The following is a 24,419-nucleotide window of genomic DNA, read 5'->3' on the forward strand; positions in this document are numbered from 1 at the left end:
TATTTTTATTTCTACACCAGCATAAAAAAGGTAAATATGTTTCCAAGCAAATTCAATACATTATTCTGATTTTCTTAATTTCTTATATTTGAGATATTGTACGTTATGCTACTACATTCTTGCTTGATAAGTAGGTTCCATTACAAACGGTAAATAAAACAAATTAGATTTTGCTTGACATGAAAGGAATCTGTAAATTATAAAAATCATAAAGATACAGAATTTATTTTACACATGATCTAATAACAGTACCTTAATTCACAACTCTAGGTAGATAACTCATACATAGCTTAGTGTCTAAATAGCCTAAAATAAATAATCTTGAGTACATTTAGTTATAGTATACTAGATTTGACTAGGAAAAACACGTGAAAGGATTAAGTACAGACATTCCTCATCACTTGGTGAATAAAACATGAATGAAATTGTATAATCATATGTTAAAATCAACCTCCTCTTTGGAAAGTACACAATGTAGTACTACAATAAATTTGACATAAATGTAATTCCACTCTTTAATATTTCTATGATTACAAACGGAAAACCTATAAAAATGCAAAAGAGACAAATTACATATCAGGAAATTTCTTTAAATTACAGTACATTTTCTTTTAAATACAAATATCCTTGCAAGACAAACCCAGCCACTGAACTAGATTAAGACAATCTACTTAATGTACAGCCATAATTTGAACTCTTCCCAGTAGATCTTAGAATTATGGGTTTAAGCTTCCCTTTTCCTTTCACACTGTATAAATATCTGGTTTTTAACTTCAGCATTTTAATTTAATATCTTGCAAAACTTAAGTCTTTATTACTTTTCAAAGGCAGTATACTCTACAATGTAATTACGTACTATGCAATGAAATTTTACCTCAAGTGAAGCAGTGTTCAGTTCCACTGATGACTGAAGAATTAACCCTAAACATACTTTTTTCACATCACAGCATAATGCAAATACATATACAAATTCCCAATCATTTAACTGTAACTCTGGAATACTACAATCATCAGTTTCTACAAGGTAAGCACTTGGACCCAAAAATGTTTTTAAGGTAAAAAAATCATTGACAAAAGGTAACCATTAATTCAAAGACAATGAACAAAATCACCATCTTGGGACATTGGTAAAGAAATGTTGAGCAAAGATATATTAAATACAGTGAGTTTAGTCTTATAGGAATTGAAGCCACACAAAATTCTAAATTCTATTACAATTTCTGATTTTCTTAAAAATTCAATTACACCAATACCAACCCCATCCTACTAAACACTGGCCAGATTTACCCATGATGTAAATCTTTGTTAATAAAAAAAAATTCTGGTGCTGTATACCACAAAAGTTTTCTGATGTTACATTTTCTGCAAAAAAATACACTCCACTGTGGCACTTCCTTCTTGAACATACTGGTGAAACAAGTATGCTCAATTAGCCTGTTTAAACTACTTTTAAATGGAATAAAAAGTAAAAGTAATACTCTGCAATTTGCTCAATATATGAATCTGCAGTACACTGATCATGTCATTCTTTAATTTCCTGACATACCCATAGTAGTCACCAAGAAATTTTTACAACACAAGTGAACATACAAATGTTGTTACAACTAAATTGAAAGAGCAAAAATGGTTACTCTTCATAGAGCAGAAGAATTTCTTCTGGAGTCCAATCAGAGACTAAATTGTCAGTCACTGCACGTTACAATACCAGTTATAAAAATTGGAGACTATATTCTTTTGCTTTTGCAATCATTCAGGAGCTCTGGCTTCTTTTGACGTGACATATCAAGTATCTTTACATGTCAAAAATAGTCAGACATTGTCTAAATGAACAATTTTTTTAGGTTTGAGGTTTTGAGCTGTCTATTTCCTGACAACCTATACCTTCTTACTTTAGGTCATGTCAGTACTATGCAAGGGCTATTTAGACAAGTTTTGTCTGTTCAAGCTGTCCATTTGGTACTCTTGCCACAGATTTTAGTTTAATCAGTAACTGATAATCAACTGCAACAGCCATGTATCTTACATTGCTCTCCTTGACAAGTTTATGTATACCCTTATGGTTCATATTTTTTGTGCCAGGTTAATTAATTTTTCTTTGGATAGCAATTCTTTACATTCAAGTTCCTTCACTATACTCTGGTATCCTTCCTTACATAAAACACAGATATAGGTGTATGAATGTAACCAAAAACACACTCTTGATCCAAGGCCTGTAACATCAAGATATTTTCTGGTCTATTCGCGACTCAAGGCTGGCAATGGGATCGGGTGCAGGTGCAAGGAAGCCAGGGTTAGGATCGGGTCGTAAAGCTTGAGACAAGGGAACAGGTGTGACAGAAGGAGAATGAGAATAAGATACATTGGCATCAGCCTGACTAGCTAAGGACTGCTTACTGCTAGCTCTAACAGCTGCTTTTCTCTTTTTACCTCTATCAAGCTTTTTCATATGAGCCCTGTAAGTACTCCACACCCTATCCCCCTAACCCTCACATTCATTACAAGTTAATTGCAGCAAACAATTCTGACTCCTGCAACTACAGTATTCCCCCATATTTACGGAGGATGGGTACCATACCAGAGGCCACCATCCCCCGGGAATAGCTAGAACCCGCAAATAGTTGAAACTCCTATAAAAATGCTTAAAACTGCCTATTTTGTTAGTTAAAACACAAGAAAAAACCCACTAAAAATGTTTTTACCTGGTTTTTTACTAGTTTTATCACAAAAAGTGCATTATATGATGAAACTGATAAAAAAAACCCAGGAATTTGTGGATATCTCTCATAGAAAAATACCGCAAATGGGCAAATTTTCCTATAAAAATGGGGGTTATGTTCAAGAGAGAAATCCGGGAATACGAGGGTCCATGAATCGGAGTCCCCAAATATGGGGGATGTTCACTGTAACAACTGATGGAGGGTCATAACCAACTTTGATTAGCCTAGAATTGCAGCCTTTGCTGCGACACCTTACGTTTTGTGTACTCAAATCAGACATGCGCGGTTTCTAGTCCAAACAAAGCCTAGCCTAGGTTTGACAAAAATAAGACAAAATCGAAATACTGGATTCCTATATAAGCTAACAATGCCAAAGTGGCTACCAAAGGTAAGAGTAGTTCACCGAATGCCAGAGACATAGATTGCAAAGATTCTGCCAGATTCAAATTAACCGCTGCTGAGAATGTCTGTTATGTTCATTAGAGGCAGAAAACAACTGTCTTTGTTTCCTAGGTTGGTTCCATGCTTCCCCAGTGGTGGCTTGGTAGTCACCTAACCAAAAACAATAGAGTACTACTGCAAATTTCAAATTCTAGCTGCTGCGGCATAGTGAAACTATAGCTATGTAATCACTTGAAACATAAAAATAGGCAGTTTTGAAGTTTTTAGAAAGGTATCTGGTGTTCCAGCTAGTATAATGCATAGTTATAAGCCATTTTAGTGGGGTTCCAATATATTGTGGATTTTTGGCATAACTGCAAGGGGCTGTGGTACCTGACCACCCCCCAGAATAAGGCTTGTTCACTGTATATTATTTTAATGTCAAACTGACAGTATTGTCCATACATCCATACTAGTGGAATCCCCAAAATTATAATTAGGGTCTAAAGTAATCCTAGGAATCAGCTCATTACTAAACACAAAGATGTAAGTTCCTGGAGTATATTCGCAGGTTAGGTCCTGTTTATATGATGTTTTTCCTTTCTGTACTTGATAGATAGAAATACTCAATGATTCTGACTTGAACCCTCCTGTCACTATGAACACAAAGTCTTGTTATCTAATATGGCCAGTCTCCTACACTGTTAAGACTATGTGTCCATGAACAGACAAAGTCTTTAACTGTAGTTGCACCAAGTCCATTACCAGTATTTCCTGTTTCCTTCTTGTGATAATGTTTCATACCCTGAATGACTTTTCTTCCAGGCATGTGTGGTCTATCCTAATCATCCAGGTTTCAATTCAAATTCCATGAGTGATGACAAACTCAAGTGACTGTTGTCGCCATGTCTACTCTGTAATAAGTGCCACCCACCAGCAAGACCTTGAAGTGCAGTCATCCAATCTCTTGCACTGCAAGATGAGTTCTTTATGGAGTTTGGGCCAAAAACTGGTTAACTTTAAATGTTTCGCTATTTGGCTGCAGTGACCATTGATTTTAAGTGAATTTTAAAAGGAGAGCTGGAAAGATTGGTTCCACACTCCACCTATGAATAAAAAAAAAATGAATCAAAGGTACTATAAATGGTTTGTGATGAACCAGAACAAAATAGGAAAGGGTTGCTTAAACACCCTCTAAGGAACAAAACTCACTTTTTCTCATTCACTAATTCTTGAAGAATATTGTAAGAGCCTAAGAATCAGTCTTACTTTTTTTCACTAATTCATGAAGAATATTGTAAGAGCCTAAGAATCAGTCTTACTTTTTTCCCTTAAAAGCAGCGATTTCTAAGCACAAACCTTTTCAAAGTCTTATGAACTAACATGTATATTATTTGCATGCACTATCTCTTTCAAATATAACATTTGCCTTCGGTACCTGGGCATGTACAAACCATACAGAGCAAGTCAAAATAACAGAATCTCAACAAAAATTCTGAAAGTTCAAATTTTTCTACATGAGCTACTTAACACCCGATTTACATGGTGGAATAAATCCACACAATGGAAACTGCTACATCAAAATAATGTAATTGCAAACCATACAATGTAATAAAATACATTGCGACCTTGACTTCCGGCGCCACCAACTTATGTCAATTTGATCTTAAGTTGCTTCTCAGTGCCTTTAACAGCACTCTACAGCGACGTAACAATGTTGTATCAAGTTGAGGCACTGTAAGCGCCATTGAGCATCCAGTTAATGGCGCTGTAACTTGATGCAACATCAAGTTATGGCGGCATGCTGTTAAAGAGCCATTTACAGCGAGGAACCAACTTGCGGTGAAAATCAACTTAGAGAGAGGCACTGGAATGGATCCCCCGCCATAAGTCAAGGAAGCATTTATGCTCTTCTTGCCAAATCAATATTCAATCTATCAAACAATGCTAAATATAAAAACATATTAAAGAAGATACTCTACACCTAACCATATCACAATGGATAGTTAGGGAGATCCTCCAACACTAAGACCCAACATTCAGCTAATCATGCCTTTCTAGGCGTTAAGCAAACAATAAGAGGTTTGCACATCACGTAAGTATACAAAATTCATTTGATACAACAATCCATTCAAAAGAACAACCAGAGTGAAAGAATGTCTCAATGAAAATGTCTTTTACTTAACTGTCTCTTTCTACATTATGCTTTATTACAGCTTTTTATTTTCTGTACAGTATTTTACAGTGATTTTCCACAGCACATTTTATTCCAGGCTATTTTGCTTCACATTTTCTTTCTAGTTTGATAGTTTTGTTGAAATGCAAGCTTATACCTTCATACAATTAACATTCTCAATCAATCTACCCATACTTGTACTACTTGCATTTCTTCAGCTTCAGTTTCCTACAGCAACATTTATGACTTGTTCTCTCTAAATGCCAAAATTAATAGTGCATTAAACCAATCACTTTACATTTACAGGACTTACAATTTATTGAAAAATGAAAAGAAACAGTCAGAAACTGCTTTCAGTTAATTCACTTCTTTACCTTCTGTAATAATGCCAGACACCTTTCAATAAAGTACGTTATCCTAAATGACATAAAGATTACATTCTACGTAGCACCTCCCAATTCTTTCCATTAATTAAAAGCTTCAGCAAAAGGAACAAAATTAATAAGGTAATTCATAGAGAAAATCATAATTACCCAAAATCCAACTATACAAAAATTAAATCTGATCTATTCACTCCAACATTAAGTACTAATAATGGCACCTAATTCATAAATTATTCAAGAAATCAATATTCATACCCAATATATTACTACAAATATTAGTACTGGCCTTAAATTCCTAATCACCTTAACTCTTGTTACCATTACCCAAGTCCAAATAAAAATTAGCTATGATGCTTAGCATCAAACTAGAGATTATAAATATCTAAAACTATACACAGTAGAAGTTTGACCATTTTGCAAACTGATCCTTCAGAAAATAACCATTAGACAGATGTCATAAGGTACAGTACAATTCTGAACATTTCTTGACTGGTTAGACAAAACAAATTAGACCACCTAGCCCCATTCCAGTTTCATTTGAAATGAAGCCAAAAGCTCGGCAGCTAGTTTCTAATATCTAATAAAGATGAGGTGAAGTGGATGGATCCATCATTTTTACAAAGCTCAGATGTGCTCATTACTAGATAGTGCTGCCAGTATATGAAGCAAGTTTATGATGTGGTATGATTTCTTATGCTATTCACACTTCTACAATAGCAGTTTAGAATCACTTGCAGAAGCTTTGTGTTTAGGCTGTGAAACTGTTGTGCTTTTGTGTTCTAGAATGGCTTATAAAGATGGTAAAATACCAGGGAAGGGAAGGTGTTCCGTAATAAGATGCAATACCAGGGAAGGGAAGGGAAGGGAAGGTGTTGCGTAATAAGATGCTACCGTCACTTAATAGACGTGTTTCTAGATAAAATTTTATTGGAGTAGATAGTCTAATCTTACATGTTTCATGACTCAACAACTCAGTGGAATGTCAAGAAGATAAACAAGCATGGCAAAGTATTGTACATTCACATCTGTGAACTTTAGAAGTAAAATAAATAAAATGAGAACTTTTATGATAAAATTAATTACCTGGATCCTTATATACTGTTAATGTTAGCTTATACCTTCACGCCATTAGGTACAATTGGCAATCAAAATAAAACCCGCTTGAACTGTCTCTGTAATCCCAGGTTCCCACCAAGCTTGCTGTAATGTTTACGTTCTTGTCAGAATTCTTCATGACCATCTACTAGGATGTGGAGGAGGCTGGGTGTGTTTCTACTTTAATGGTAGGTAAATAAGTATCCAATTAATTAATCTATCATGAAAATTCTCATTATTTGGAATGGATCTTACCTACTATTAAAATTAGCTGACTACCACATTGAATGAGGATGGTGGGTTAGTGCAACCAGAGAAACAATGTTCAGCTGAGTGAACTAAAAGCTTTTTAATGATGGGAAAAAAAAGTTTCTCATCATTCCTGCCCGTTGTATGATCCATATGTCAAGTACTGTGGCAAGACATTGGAACCACAAAACGGTGTAAGGCCCTCATAGCGATACTTGTCAGAAGATCCTTAGAAGGAAAAAAGGACCCTATCTCATAAAGTACTAGGGACTCACTCCAGTGCCTAAGTCGAAAGCCCATAACCAACAGTCCAAACCTAAGGAAAACTATCACCTTCATAAATGAAGGTGCACTATTATACACCAATGTGTACCTTCATACTCCCAAACTTCTAAAGTGGAATTTCCTAAAAAATACTATTGATAAAATGAAAAGAAAGATTACTATTATACTTTCTTCAGGAGAAAGCATCCCCACTGCAACGATAGGACTAAGGGCTTTAGACCATCCTAAATTTGAACATTTTGCAAACAATCTGAGTAAACAATAGTTACATCTTCCTTGAGCTGCATGACAACCTTCTCTAGCAAAATTTTAATGGAAAGACGTGCTTATAGTATAGAAGCCGTCAGGATTATTTTCAAAAATGGTAAAACCTTAGGAATCAACTCAAGTGTGCAGTGATTTAAGCATTCTTGGACATGAGTGTGTTTGGTCTCCTACCACCGCAGATAAATACTTAACTCCTCCTCTTAAAGGTTTATGCCTGTTGCCACTAGAGCAAAGCCCATAAACAAGAAAGGGTCTGAAGCTCAGTAATATAAACCCTAAAGAATTCTAACTGGACACTGCCTACTGAAGCAGTTAAATTTAGCATGACACAAACCTGAGAAGGGCTTCCACTTCTTTATCTTCTCTCTAAGTAATGAAAGAAAAGAGAGAGGTTGCCACTAGAACAAGAAAGTGCTTGAAGCTAACTAACACACTTTGCTGCAGCAAGGGCTAAAAGAAAGGAGTCTTCAGACAGAGGTTATGTTAAAATCTGAAGGACTACATCTAAATTTCATTGTGAACCATAACAGGAAGATTGTAATTTCCAGCATAAGATAGAAAACTTCTTCAAACTTTAAATTGTGATATTCCATCAGCATGATGCAGAACTGAATGCAATGTGCGACAGAAAACGCCTTTGCGTACCTGAAATATTGACAAAATTTAAATCACAGTATCCAGTGAACAGGTGCTGGATATCACTTTGGACAAGCACCAAGATCAAGATTAATAAACTGACCACTATTATTGAAGCATAAGTCGAACAGTGGAGGGATTTTTAGTCTTGAGGATTGCTTTCTTGGCCTTCTAGAAATCCCCTTAGGTCATTACAGGCAATGAAAATCCTCATACGGTCAGATGAATCATGTGGAACCTTCTCAAATAAGACTACCTTTCCAGAGTGGAAGAAGACAAGGAACATCTACCACCAGGAAAGGAAGTTAGGGGAACCATTCCCTATGGGGCCACCAGGAAGCTATCAAAATCATCACTTTGTTCTGCAAAGCTCACAACTTCAGTATTTCCTCAAAACAAAAACAAAAAGATAAAAAGCGTAAAGGTCTAGATTCAACCAATTTGAAGGATGGCATCAACTACCCATGCCTGAGGATCTTGACATGGAAGTCAGTAAACTGGGAGAGTATGTAGTGTTTTGAGTTGTCATGAACAGATTGGAAATGAGTCTCCCCAGAGGTTCAACAACTTCTGGCAAACCTGAGGCCGAGAAGACTGACTGAAGAACTTGTCCCTTTTCTGCTGAGTTGGTCTTCAATAACTGTTTTTTCCTAGGACAAATAGAGGCAAAGGAATGATGTTGCTGGGCTCTGTCCAAAAGAGAAGGTAGTTTCTTTGCTAGCCTGAACAAATCTCTAGATCTGTCTTCCTATCAACTTGAGAAAGAGACAAATCGTTGGAAAAGAATGTGGTTATATTGTCTCTCAACTAGATATTCTGCTTGTGTAAGACCATTCCAAATGGCCAAAAGCTGTAGGTTGTCTACCTTCCAACACCCTGACATCAATGTTTCTCATAATGGCCCCAAATCTACCTCTGAGACATCTGAGGACAGTGTAAAGGTTCTTGAGGTCTACAGGCCAACTCATCAAAGTTCTCAAAAATGGTAGACAATTGTCTATCTATCTCTGTTGGAAAAATCTCAAGAGAGAACTAACCTCACCTCATCCCCAGATAAAACTGACCGGATCAGAGAATCACTGATTAGACAATATTGAACAAAACGCCTGGCTTGACACTAGACATAAAACATATTTCTTCACCCTCAAAGTTGTCAGAAACAAACTGGCAAGAACAAACCAGTCGTCTAAAAATGAGAGAATTACTGATACCAGGCAGACACACAGAATAGTTTTCTCTGACTGAAAATGTAACAGGGCGTGGGAGTATGTGTCCTTCATGTCGATAAAAAACAACCTTTGCCTTTCCAAAAGGCTGCCAGGACACTGAATGACTCATCAAAAAGGGAGTACATAAAATGAATAAACTTGTTGAGACTGGAAATGCCCATGTATCAATGGCTTTGTTACATAATAACTGTCCAATTTACCCCTCCAACTATGAACTTCTCTGTGTGAAGAGTGTGGAGAGAAGGATACCAGGAAGTTGATAGGGAGTAAAAACGTACAAAATATCCTTCCCTGTGAACCATCACTAACAAAGGTCCTTCTTGAAGCTTTGCCAGACACTTCTGAAACTGCACATGGCCTGCTGAGGATCCACACTACTTGAACTGGGAGTTCAAAACATCAATTATGGTTACTTGCGTAATTTTTCCACTTACAATGTGAGATAGATCATTACTGAAGCAGATCTAAACTGGTTTGGGAAATTCCACATGGAACTTACATGCAAAAATGGCTTTAAGGGCAAGACCCTACAGGGAAGACTTCAAAGTTAGTGCTTCTGATTTGAGATATTATAGGTTATGGCCTTAAACACTTAGGGGTTAAGGAGATAATGATGGGACACTGTCAAAAACAGCTACTAACGGTTAAGCAAGTTGTAAAAGGAATAAGAAATTCCTCTCATTGGCCTTGGAAGTAGGTCTATCCAGGAGAGGTTACAATTCTGACAAGTCAAGAAATTCTGCCTCTTCAGGACTTATATTTATAAGTATTATCATCATCATCATCTTTTATATGTATCTACAGATGTACATACATATCTTCATGTACATACAAAAACATTACACATATATGCCTACATATAGTCAACCCACCGTATTCGGATTCGCAGACTCAAGCATTCGCAGATTCCTCTACGGGCATTATTCACTGTATTTTTCTGAGAAATATCCATAAATGACTGTATTTTTATATCAATTTCATCATGAAATTTTTCTTTAATAGTGAAACTTAAAAAATCCGGGTACAAAATATTTAGTGGGTTTATCTTAAGTTTTAACAAACAAAATAAGCAGTTTTAAGCCTTCTCACAGGGATTTCAATTAGTATTTGTGGGTTCTAGCTATTTGTGTGTGTGTGTGGGGGGGGGGTCTGGTACCCATCCCTTGTGAATACAGGGGAACACTACTATATTATACATATATAATTACATGTAATCCCATACATATATGTATTGGTCTTGCAGTAATCGAGCTGCAGTGCAAAGAATGAAATACCGAACTCAAAAGTACTCCCATCTCTCACAATTAGGCCAAAGTACCTTACCAATTACAGGAGTCTTTGTTTCCTTGGTCCAACAACTTAAAATTTGCAAGTTGAACAGAGAAAAGTGAAAAACTTATATCATATCTAAGTACTAACCTAACTCCAAGCAGCTTCAAAAACTGGAAACAGAAGCAGTAGTATCCGAGAACCAGCATTAAAGGATACAATTAAGAGATCACCTTGTTGTTTAGATTAAGACAGCAACATGACAGTACAAAACACTGTGGTGTTAGGTGCACTTTTGAATGTTCATCCAATTCCAACTGGAGTTGAGGTAGAAGTAAACTAAAGAGCACCAGTCAACAGATTCATCTTCGGCAAAAGGAAGTGAAAACGGAACAAGTTATGCACCGCCCAAGTACTGAAGGAGAATAGACCAAATCATGGTTGAAATCTCTAAAATCTCAATGGAGGAACTGTGACAGAAGAAAACTGTAAACTATAGATGATGATGGTGTGGCAAAAAAACTTCAAGAGAAGGTGACATATAACAAGAGTCAGCAAAGAAGTCTGGAATGCCGGTCGTAAGCACAGGATGGCTGGGTAGGGAAAGTAGAGGGTTCTTGAAAGAGGTCACCACACAACAGTGACGAATGCTGGAGCTCTGCACGCAATTGCCGAGACACGAGCGCCGTTCTATCACTAGGCTAACTCACTCAAGATAAATAAGTGGCAGAGGAGGGAGAGGCTCTACATTGGACCCCTCCGAGATCGCAGTTCAGCAAACGCAGGATTCAGTACTGGGTGGTTGTTCAGCGAGACATATCCCCAAATATATCGCAAGGAAATTCACTACTTTCTGGATATTTTAATAGAGCAACATTCACTAATTACTATGCATTCAACCCACACTATTCGCAGATGTCTATGGACAGTATATACCAATTATTTAGGAAAATTTGCCTGTTCACAGTATTTTTCAGAGAAATATTAAAAAATTACTATATTTTCATATAATTTTCTTGACTACGTACACGCACTTTTTGCAATAAAACTATTAAAATACTCAGGTAGAAGCATCTTTGAGAGGCTTTCTTTTTCTAGTTTTACCTATCAAAATAGCCAGTTTCAAGTGGTTTTTGACGGGTTTCAATATTTGAGGAATTTAGCTATTTGTGTGTGTGTGTGTGTGTGTGTGTGTGTGGGTGTGTGTGTGTGTGTGTGTGTGTGTTACTCATCGCCTTCAAATTAAGGGGTCTACTGTATTTTTATTTTATTTTGTGACTTAATACATTTATCATAAAAGAATGAATTTGCTAATTTTCAAATGTTAACATAAATGAATATTAATGTAAATGGCCAAATATAAATTAAATGTTAAATTAATATCCCTTAATATTGATTTTCTCTCTCTCTCTCTCAGATGAGAATTTTTATACCTATAGTAATAATAATTGCTTTATTTCACATTTTAGTTTACAGTGGGTATTAAGTTTCTTAAATTTTAAATCATATGGTGCCTTTTATAGAAACTTACTCTAAAACTGTAAAAATTTACTCTGGACAAATTATTTACTTAAAGTAGTAAATTACTAAATGCCATTTTATTTGTTTTGCATGATAAATAATTTACCAATTTTCACATAATATTAATGTAAACAGCAAATCATTCATTCATTGAAGATAATATAGTGAATTAGTAAGATTTTAGCTATGTATTTAAATACATAGCTGATTTACCTCGTCTTTTTCCGTGTCCTCGATCAAGGGGGGAGGGTGTGCATGTCAGGATATGTCTAATATTTTGACATTACTGACCACCAGGGTAATGAGTGGTGCCCTCTTTGTGGTCACAAATATAATGTTGCCCATTCAGTCTCTCTTTCTCTACAAAGGTGATAGATAGATAGATAGATAGATGGGCAGAAAGAGAGAATGGTTGATAGAAAGTTATACATAATATATATAGTATGACTAGTTCAGCACTCTCTCTCTCTGGGAATCACACAGCAGAGTATAAATACAGGATATGTTACCTCAATGCTGATTGGCTTGTAGCTACAATGCTTTTTGAGGGAGTTACAATTTTTTTCTATGGTTGATTTTAGTTCAATGTTTGCTGATTCTGTATATTCTTATAACATTTTGTGAATTAATCTTTACTGTCTCTTGTGAAGTACTGGCAATAGTAAATTAAATATGCTCTCTCAATCTCTCTCTCTCTCTCTCTCAGGGGTAAACTTTACTATCTTTCACAAGTATCTGGGAGCCATATATTTTTAAGGATAAAAATGTAAGATGACTTTGTATTTCAAAATCTGTTATACAATAATAATTATAAGTACAGTTTTGTTTGAACTACAAGCAGTCCCTGGTTATTGGCGGACTCGGTTATCAACGATACGGTTTTATGGGGCTACACTGGCAATTTATGGCACCATAACGGGCCGAGTTCCGGAGATCAGCACAATAAAGGGCCAATAATGAGTTATGGCGCCATAGCACACGTGACAGAGGCGCCATAAATCACAGAGTTTCAGTTAATGGCAGTTTTCGATAATCAGCACCCCTCCGAGAATGGAAGCCCTCCCCCCCCCAATAACCAGGGACTGCCTGTATTAAAAAAAGCAGTTATGAGTTTAAGTTTAGGGCATGTACTCAGTTCACCCCTTCGCTCTCTCTCTCATGACAACAGCTATTGGCTGGAAGGAGCCAATCACACAGTAGGGTATTACATGTAAGGGTTTTTAAGGGGAGGTTTCAATAAATCGCAGAATTCCTGTAATCAAATTGGGGGTTTTGGTCCCTAACCACCCACAAATATGGGGGTAGACTATTATAAAAAGGAATAATTGTCACAAGGTGACAAAAAACCAGGTGTTAGATGGGGAAAACTGAGTAGGAGGGGGGTGGGTGATCGTCTGTTTTGAGGATGATACCTGAAGAGTGAATGATAACAGAAGAATTGATGACCATCTCAGACTACCGAGGTAAATGTACTAATATGACCGTGTCCCTAAATAATACTAACAGTTCACATGCATAATTATCACTCTATTGCAAACAAATGATACGTGAGCCAGTGGATATGACTCAATTGGAAAATTAGTCAAATTTGAGAGATGGTTAAGAGAGGTGGCGAAGGGCACAGACCTTAGTCCTGAGACACGTGTCGGTTCCCTATCCATGGAGAAGACAAATGGGTCCAGGGCAATCCGGAGGGCAGGCTACAGGCAGACGCCATGTCTTTGTCACCGTCTCTCTCATAAGGCAAACCAAAATAAGTTGATCACTTGGGGTGGGGAAGTTATCTCACCCTATATAAATACGGTCAAATTTCTAATCACATTCTCCTGAACCACATAGGAAGCAAAAGACGGCAGAGCAGGAGCAAATGAAAGATGAATTAACCTAGGTTCTCAGGTAGGCTAACGGAGGAGAAGATACACTGGCTGGAAGAGACCGAGTAAGTTGAAGGTGTGCCTGAATGAATTGCTTACATAATCTATCGGCCTCTAGCATCTTCCGATACTTCACAAAATTTTAACCCTCTGACCCAGATAACTCCTTATTCATCATATCAACAAAACCACATTTGTGCCTCCACAGCTAAGCTAACACAGCTTACATCATGCACAAATGAAATGTTTGTTTTGCACAAACTCTTCCCTATACTTTCATCTCTACTTATTGTAGGTGACATAGAACACAAACAGAAAACAAGCACAATACCACACAGGCAAAAATAAGCCAAAAATCACCAAAATTATTATCAACACATTCACAGTGTCTGTATAAAGACACAATAAGAAGAATTCTGACTAGAACATAAACCATTCCAGCACCACCTGGTGGGGAACAGGTGATTACAGAGACAGTACGAGTGTTGTTTTATTTATATTGCCAACCACACCTCATGACACAAAGATATAAGCTAACTTTAACAGTAGGAAAGATTTATTCCAGATACATATTATGAAATAATGTTAGACATAGTGACAACAAGTATTCTCTCAAAGCTGGAAGCAAGTAGTTTTGCCAAAAAAGACACTACAGTACAGCCCAATTCATAATACTGCACTATACTATTGTAAAGAACTCTACTTAGCACACTTTACATATAACAAATATAAAAATTCCAATTCAATTGTTTAGTGTTTAAAAAGTGAAATTTAAATCAAGATAGTTTAAAAAAGGTTAGCATTATACAAAACAAAGAATGAATTTTTATTTTACTGAAAACTTCGGATATGAAACTTTTTAAAAACTGACTTGTTACTACTATACACGTGTACATTTTGTTTTATTTTAAATAATATGAATGTAGATTACTAATACATTGCATGAAAACATGAATACAGCACAATAATTCTCCTTATCTTTTACAAATCACTTATCATGCATAGTACATAAATTTCAATAAGTTTCATCTTCACAGTCTATTCTGCATTGCAGTAACCTACAGGGAGCACTGTGCATTTTTGCATGTTTGAATTTAAATTTTACTTCTCAAATAGCAATAGCAATAGATATTGATTAACTATTTTGCTACAAGCCTATTACGTATTACCATTAGTGACAAGAGCAGTGTCCTGCTAATTGTATGAGATTAATTTTGTTACTTTTATATTTGTATTCTGATTCTTTGTTATTTTCATTGTTACAGGCAGTCCCCAGATTACAGCTGTCTCAGTTTATGGTATCTGACTTTACGGCACTTGCTCACAGTGCTGTTAATCCAATTTTTCAGCGTCGTTACCCGGTTTATGGCACAACCACCAGGTTTTAAGGCACTGTAAGTGCTATATCATTTTCTGTAAACTAGGGATACTTATAATATTACACTGTACTATTATGCTGTTATGTTATAGCAGTGATAAAAATGCAAATACTGAATTTTGTGGCTTTTATTGGCGTTTAATTTCAGTCTCTTCCCTCTACATATAGCATTTTTATGGTTACTGAGGGTCTAGGACTTGCCCTGAGATTTTCCTGTAAGTTGGAAACAAATGTTGCCATTTTTTGCTAAAATATGCAAAAACAATTAAAAATGACAAGAGAAATGTTTTAACTATTGTGAGCTGCCTAATTAGAACCGAAAGAATAATGACTGATCTCCCCACGCCACAGACTCTTTAGACCTTTTGATGACTGAGATCAGTCCTGCTATGAGAAAGGTTTTTCACACCTGAAGAATTATTGCACTTTGTAGCTGACATACATTATCATTAAACAACTAAATTTGTTCATGCTGTGTTTTAATAATCTCCATTCCTTTTGGTGTTTGAGAAGTAAAATTTAAATTTGAAAATTATGAAAATGTAAAGTGCTCTCTGTAGGTTAGTGCTATGCATAATAAATAATGTGAAGATGAAACCACCTGAAATTGATATGCTATGCATATGTTGGGGATGGATGGATGGATTATGAAGTTTAGGGATAAGCGCTGGATAAGTTGGGGGATTGCCCATTTAAACATCAGACCTTCATACATAAATAAAGTTATTGGGTATAATATCAATATTCAGGGCAGCTGTGTTTATTAGTGCAGGCAGTCCTTACCCTTCAGCGGCATTGGTTAACAGCATTCTGGTTTTACAGCACTTGGCTAATGATGTTGTTAACCCTACTTTTGGCGAAGGTAAGTGATTTTTGGCATCAGTAAGCAGTTTATCGGTGTTAAGTGGTTTACCGATGCCGATAAGTGATTTGTTGGTGCTTACGACATTGTAAGCACCATTTATTACCTTAATTATCAGCGATTTTTGGTTAGTAGCGCTTGACCGGGAACAGCAACCCTGCCATTGATGGGCAACTGCACATTTAAAAAATTGAACTGAATAGACCTGGATGTTCTATACATGTACAGTAATTGTGAAATGCTTTTTGGTATTTTCTTGCTTGTTTAAGTTATAATTATTGTTTTGATGTTTTAATAAAAATAATTTTAATTGCAATAGACATTACAATAGCAATTATATCGCCCAATAAAACTACTTATAATGTACATACCAACAAAGCACCAGGAATTTGAAGGGTAGGTGACCTAATAATTCAGATTGTGGTCTTTGGGCATAGCCTTGGTCCTAAGAAAAATGAATGATCATACTTCTACTGCATAACCTATTATTACATAAAATAACCAATTTGTATAAAAAATAACCAGAATTGAAAACATACTACTATACAATCCATGCATTAAACCAAATTATTTCACAAAAGGTCCCAAGATAGAATTAAAATATACAGCATTTGTACCATAGAAGGAATGTTTTGTCTTTCTTTAAAGGAAACTACAATATACAAGAAACAGTCACATGACTTGCAAATTCTCACTCACAAACTTACTGAGTATGAGCAACTCTGATGAAATGGGAATGTTGAAATTAAAAACTAAATAATTCTTACTTATAGCACTCACATGACTAGCTGCAGTTTTACTTTACAGTACTTTGGTTGTCACTTCCTGTATAAGAACCATGTTTAACACGGCCCAATTGCAACACATGGGTATTGTCCCCCTTAGATCAAGATAGATTTTAAAATGCTGAAAAAGACTAGATGAAAATTAGAATTAAACCACTTATTTACATATCCATGTCCTCTGGTTCTTGTTTAATTACTATATTACCAACACTTGCAAACAGGAGGGGATCAGTCTCACTGGGTTCCTGCTTGATTACCACTCCAAAGGGATGAGTCACACCAGGCTCCTGTTTGATAGTACTAATGGTCTCCTCTTCGTTTACCGCTGGAACTTGATCCTCTACTTCCTTCTTTATCTGTACTGATGGGCTGACTTCATTTGACTCTGGCACATTTGTTCCTACAGGGATACTACTGGGAATCATCATCACTGGATTTCCACAAATACCTGAGCTAGTGCCTTGTTTTGGAAGCAACAATAATCGCTGACCACCATTACTGGCAGAACCAGTTAGTAATAACAATGGCTGAGAAACATTCAAGTTATTTTGCTGACTTCCTGAAGGGGACAATAATATAATTTGCTGACTTCCCAAAACCTGCCCTCCAAGTAACTGTGGCTGAGGTAAAACAACTGAAGGCTGACCTAAAATCAGCTGTTGGCCACCTACATTTGAGCCTGGTGTGGCTGTCTGAGCTGGTGGTGGGGCAGACATTTGTCTCGACAAAACAAACTGCATATTTCCTACCCCTGTCCCAGCTCCTGCCTGCATGTTTTGTGGTGATATGATAAGTATCTGTTTTCCATTATTTGACAATGCAGTCTGACTACTTGGTGAAGACTTATTTTTCTTACTTGAACTTCTAACTTTATTTGAAAGACTTTCTGATATAGGGCATGAAGCTTCTTTTGGATTCTTAACCATCAAACCCTTGTCAGCAAGCATTTTCTCTTGGAGCTCTATATATTCTTTATAAGATAATGCTTTTGGTTTTCCATCACAGCCTTTCTTCCCTGCTATAACAATTCCTTCTGGTGACTTTGCTGTAGTGCATGTACTTCTATTGATCACAGATGATGCTAAAGAAGCTATTGGCTTATAAATTGTTCTTGGCTGAGGTGCTTTTGTTCCAAGGATTCCAGACATACTGTTTCTAACCACAGTTTTCTCCGGTGCTGTTGGATTGTCTGGTTTTAAATCAGAGTGATGGAGATCAATATGCCCTGTAATACTGGCTTGAGTTGCACAATAAACACTACATATTGAGCACTTAAAAGATTTGATACCTTGATGACTACGCATGTGTCTCTTAACCTCATCATTACGTGGGAATCCTTTTCCACAAATTTTACACCTATATGGTCTTTCTCCAGTATGAAGGCGAATATGAATTTTATGCTTATGCCAGTGTCGAAAAGTCTTACCACAATAGGGGCACTTATATGGCTTTTCACCAGTATGATTCCTGCGATGTACTAACAAACTTTTAGAGTGTGTAAAACGTCGTCCACAGACCTCACACTCATATGGTGTTTCCTTTGTGTGTGATCTCATGTGACTAGTGAGACCAGATTTATCATAGCATCTCTTCCCACATAAACCACACCTGTATGGACGGTCACCATTATGAATTCTCATGTGGATAGTAAAACTTGTCTTATGAGTATAAGTATTAGAGCACAGTCCACATTTGTAAGGACGTTCACCTGTGTGAACTCGCATGTGTAATGCAACATAATGCTTTTGAGTAAATCTTTTCTTACATACCTTACACTCATATGGTCTAGGAATTTTATGAGCATTAGCCTTGTGTGTCAGAAAATCCTCTCTACGAAAAAACCTCTTGCCACATACAGCACATTCATTTACAGGCTTCCCAACAGTATCATCAGTAGAGCTCTGGTTATTTTCTAATATGTCTGAAGCATCAATAGGTTCAGCAATGTCTTCAAGATTTTCTTCTCCATTTACAAATTCATCTTCTCGAGTCCCCCCGAGAGGATCTTCATCTTCAAAATCAACATCAACTGGTTCCTCTTTTATGCCTGAAGGGATAATTGGCTCAATTTTACATGATTTTGTAGCCTGATCAATAACTTTTTGAACCTCTTCTTCAAGCTCTGCCTCTTCATCATCCTGTTCCATCTTTATCTTGAATGGAACCTTTACATCATCATCCATACAAGGATGACCTTCATAAAGTTTTTCTGATCCAAAAGATACCCCACAAAGGGTACATTCTATCAAAAATTCACCCATATTTAATCCTTGATAAGCACTAATGTATTTAATCTGGTTGTAAACAATTTCCTTTTTATGATTAGACTAGAAGGGACTAGAAAATATATCAGTGGCAGATTGTAGCTACATACTAATACAATTAAATGTCAGGAATAAGTTAGTAAGCATTCCCATTTCAGTAGACAGTATTATTGTTTTAGTGAATCTATATCTACAAAAACCTGAACCCAAGACTTAGTTAAGTTGTACTGACATTCAAACAAATCAATTTGTTAGTGCAGTGTGAGTAAACTTGACGTAAAGAGGTGCCTTCCAGTTTTAGTATATTTTGCATTCCACATGTTATGACTTCTATTCCATCACCCGTGTCTGCAATGAAGAAGATAGGCTGTATGCTTTCACTATTTGCAGAAAAAACTAATTACAGTAGCCAACCCTATTCCTGTAGCAAAATCTCATGCTTCACCTTGAACATGCAACTAAACTGTTAGTATATTAGTTGCTTGTACAGTACAATGCAATACATTTGTTAAAAATGACATTTTTATAATAAAATAAAATTTATGTATACTTACCAAATAGTTACATAGCTATAGTTTCTATCTTTCAGCAGCTGGAATTTTTGGAAATTCATGATAGCGCTATACAGGCAGTCCCCGGTTATCGGCAGGGGTTCCGTTCCCGGGAGGGTGTTGTTAAGTGAAAACTGCCATTAACCGAAACTCGTAGATTCATGGCGCTATAATGGCACAAATAACTGGTTATTGGTGCCATAAGCACCCTTATCACACCATACGGTGCCAATAACCGGAACTTGGCCCGTTATGGCACTGAAATCACCAATTTTAAGGCACTAAACAAGCGCCATAAAACCAGATCGCCGATAACCGTAGACTGCATGTATTGTTTTGGCTAGGCAATAGGCCTCCACCCACTACCAGGGGAGAGAGGAACCAACTCAGCATTGAATATCAGTTGTTTATGACCTCCTATCCATGAGAGGGGTGGAGGGATGACTCGTGATTATGTAACTACTTGGTAAGTATACATAAAATTTAATTTTATTATAAAAATGTCATTTTTATGTATGCAACTTACCAAGTAGTTACATAGCTAAATCTCACATTGTAGGAGGTGGTATCCATGGATTGTAGATTACAATTCATATAAAAATAATGAAAATATATAGATAGTGGTAGCAGTTAGACAATGCTTGTCGGTTCCTTACCTTTTACAGATGATTACTGCCTCTGAATAATGCTATCTTAACTTGTAGAGATGTGGTGGTATAGCCAAGAGTTGTCCTCTACTTAGTGGAATCCATGTAGCTAAGTAATAGTCCGTGGTTAGCAAGGTCTACACAAATATGCCCCTGCCCAGGGTGCGGTACCAAAACAAACACATTGAAACCAGAGTAAATCTATATATCACTGCCAAAATATATTTAAAACCATACCCAACTATTGAAAAGGACAGAAGAGTACTCCTGGTACATAGTGCCCCCAGGTTTCCCTTATGACTCAACAATCTTACTTAAAACAAAGAGAACTGACTAGGAAGAGATGACTTCCTATACACACTTAACCAACACCACACCTGCAACCAAATACTCAAGTTGTCATAAACTGTTTCGATTTCATGCAGGTAATGAGAAGCAAACACAAATCTGCATTTCCAATACATCACTTGAATAGTGGAATCCAAAGAGAGGTTATGCTCAACAGAAAGCGACAATAATGCCACTGCTCTTACTTCATGAGCTTTCACTTTAAGGGAATTAAAATTTGACTTTAAACTGAGAATGAGCCTCCACAATCAGCTTCCTCAGTAACACCAGGCCATTCTTTGACACTGGCGCAACAGGTTCCTCACAGAGCACCACAGGTGATCAGATGGACCCTGAGTCTTCTCTAAACATGTTTGAATCGAAAAAGAGAGCAATCGGTTGAAATTGGCTGGGTGGCATTGTTGTGTAAGATGTGAATTTTTAAGCACTTTATGGAGCAAAATCTAGCAAGAAATTGCCATTCCCATTTGGCAACACTGGCCTACCCACGTTTGTCTAAGTTTTGTTTGTTGTTGTTTTGAAGTGTGGTGTTTGACACATTCTTCAAATTGTACCCATATAAACGAGTTATGTGGCATCCAAAAGCCCTGATTCTTTTACTCTTATAGGAAAGAAGCCTAAACATCAGATGAAGGTTATTACGTGTAATATATTAACATGTGTTGTGAAGAAGGGAAGAGATGTTTTGCTGCATGCTGCTGGCAGTATTATCTTTATTATTCATCTGAATGCACTGGAAAATCATCACCATCTTCATCAACATAGATCGTTGTTGAGTACCCATATGATTTACATCATTTTGATATTGCTCTTACCTCTCTCCCTCTCTTTCCTTATAAAAGAAAAGAGGCCCATGTGAGTACGCAATAGCATATGCGTATGTAGACTTCTAGCTGTAATCCATAGGCTAGTAGCTACATATGTACAGTAGTGCATATACTACATATATTTTTAAGGCTAATGTAAAATAACTTTGAAACTGTCTTGAATTTAGTTTAAGGTGATAGTTGAAGACATATTTGGTGTTTGAACTAAAGTAGGCAGTTATAAACATTGGAATAGTGGGTCTTGGGTGGGTTAACTATTAAAGTAGGCAGTTTTAAGCAATTTTTGAGGGGGGTACCAGGATAACACGGGTATTTACTTATCGCGGGGGGTTCTGGGCCCTCGATAATCCCCCCCCCCCCCCCCCCCCCCCCCCGATTATTGAGGCCCTACTGTATACAGTATAATAATGATTTATTTCAGCTAATTCTCTAGGTTCATTGCATATTGACTTATGATAATTCAGTCCAGAGAAAAATTGAATAACATTTACAAGAGTTAGCCTAGTGTATAGTAATAAGATATATCATATGTATACTCTACACATACAGGTAATTAGTGTTCGAGTTACGATAATTTGTCTTACGATAATCAGGTTTTACGATGGGGTTAGCAATTAATACTGATACGACAATATTTTAAAATTTTGCTCACAACGGGTGCAGCCCAGCAGCGTACAACCAGGTAGCAAGAGAGACAGACCAAATTACATAACTTTCAAATGAGAAACGTTTTGCTGAGTACAACCAAATTGGATAACAACATCCATTTGGCTTGTATTTCAACCATCATACGATTGTAAACAATTACTGCAGTTATGTTATAAATGACGTTATGTATAATAGGACCGATATATTTTTAGGTAATAACTTTGTTCGCTATAGATCAAAGATCAGCAAGGAAACATACTGTTAAATTTAAACAAAGTGGTAGCTAAAGCTGAGAACACTTTTTGAACCACTAATGACTGTTATTGTGCATCGGTAACAAAGATAAAACTCCCATAAACTTATCCAATCAAACACAATAGTAGATAAAGTTGAGAGAATCATTTTAATCAAAACTTCTTGTCTTGAAAGAATACAGTTTACTGCTGTTTTCACGCCGATAAAGAGATAAATAACATAACAGTAAAGCTTGTACTACATAGAAATCAAGTGAAAATAGCAAAATAGCAAAAGGAATCACAATTGTCCTTACACAATAAACATGCCCATAGAGCAATCATATTAAATTCATATTTCAACTTAAAATTAACATGTCTTATAACTAAAAGATGACCTTGTCTCATATAAGTTAAGTATCTAGATATTCTTTTATGCTAACTAGAAGCAAAACAATTCGCTCCGAATTGAGTTAAATACGACAAAATAAACTTGTATTCGCCATCAGCTGATTTCCAAACCAAACCATTGACTTCTTTGTTAGTATTTTATGATACAATACGTAATATGAGAATATACATACAATTCAATAGGATAGAGTAATGTAGTATATAATTTTTAAAAGATTCGCGGAAAAGATGCATATTTGTTATGTTTTTATTCCATAATTATATGTAGGTGTCAGCAGCCTGATAGGAATCACTCAATTATGCCGATAAGGCAGCCCCGGGTTACGACAGGGTTCCGTTCTTGAGACGCGTTGTAGCCCGAAAATTGTCGTAAGCCGGAACATCATCAAAAATCCTAAGAAAACCTTACTTTTAATGCTTTTGGTGCATTGAAAACTATGTAAACTGCATTCTTATTGCATCTTTCATCAAAAAAAACCTTCAAATATTGATTATTTTGCATTTTTGGTGTCAATTTCTTCTGCCAGATCAGTGTTGTAGGCGTTGTAACCCTGGAAATAATTTCTGATGAATATAATTGAAAAGCGCCTTAACCTCGGAACTTCGTAGGCCAGACCTGGCGTAACCTGGACACTGCCTGTACTGGTCCGAATCTGAGTCCGATTTACCATGGTTATCTATCATCGTATACACTAGGCTAACTTGTTAATGTTATTCAATTTCTCTTAGTACTGAATTATCATGAGTCAACATGCATTGAACCTAGAGAATTAGCAAAAATTAATAATTACTACCCTATCTATAAAGATGGTACTGATTACCCTAGTGTAGGCTAGGCTATATTCGAGATACGATTTTTACAACATACGATGGGTTTTTCGGAACCTAACCCCATCGTAAGTAGGAGAATACTGTATACAGTATAATAAATTATTAATGTAAGCCAATTCTGGAGGTTCAATGCATTATGACAATGTACAGGCAGTCCCTGGTTATCTTCGGGGGTTTCGTTCCTGGGAGTGTGCCGATAAGCGAAAACTGCCATTAACCGAAAATCAGTGATTTATGGTGCCATAATGGGGCTTATGGCACTGATAATCGGTTATCGGTGCCACAAAAACCCTTATGGTGCCGCTAACCAGAACTTGTACCGTTATGGCGCCATAAAGTGCTGATTTTATGGCACTAGACAAGCCCCATAAAACCTCATCACCTGTAACCGGGGACTGCCTCTAGTAGGGTAGAAAAAAAGACACGAAACGAGAATCAAACTTGGTCCGACATCGGTATAATTGAGCGATGTCAGGCTGCTGATGGCTATGTATAATTGTAAAATAAAAACGCAATAAATATGTATCTTTTCCATGAATCTTTTAAAAAGTT

The 24,419-nt window shown here is 36.5% G+C and overlaps 1 protein-coding gene and 1 long non-coding RNA gene across 2 annotated transcripts in view; both read right to left on the minus strand.

Moving 5' to 3' along the window:
* Nucleotides 1-24,419, minus strand: part of LOC135221522 (uncharacterized) — a 106,932-nt gene that overhangs the window by 36,681 nt on the left and 45,832 nt on the right. The gene's annotated exons all lie outside the window — the stretch shown is intronic.
* LOC135221482 (zinc finger and BTB domain-containing protein 24-like) lies at nt 210-19,597 on the minus strand. Its single transcript, XM_064259229.1, has one exon. It carries the CDS (start codon nt 19,366-19,368, stop codon nt 17,269-17,271), a length of 2,100 nt encoding a protein of 699 aa, XP_064115299.1. The 5' UTR covers nt 19,369-19,597; the 3' UTR covers nt 210-17,268.

Source organism: Macrobrachium nipponense, chromosome 20 (assembly GCF_015104395.2).
Source record: "Macrobrachium nipponense isolate FS-2020 chromosome 20, ASM1510439v2, whole genome shotgun sequence".
Classification (NCBI taxonomy): domain Eukaryota; kingdom Metazoa; phylum Arthropoda; class Malacostraca; order Decapoda; family Palaemonidae; genus Macrobrachium; species Macrobrachium nipponense.

Coding starts and splice junctions, on each gene's coding strand:
- LOC135221482 (XM_064259229.1), bottom strand. CDS start 19,368: ATGGGTGAATTTTTGATAGAATGTACCCTTTGTGGGGTATCTTTTGGA.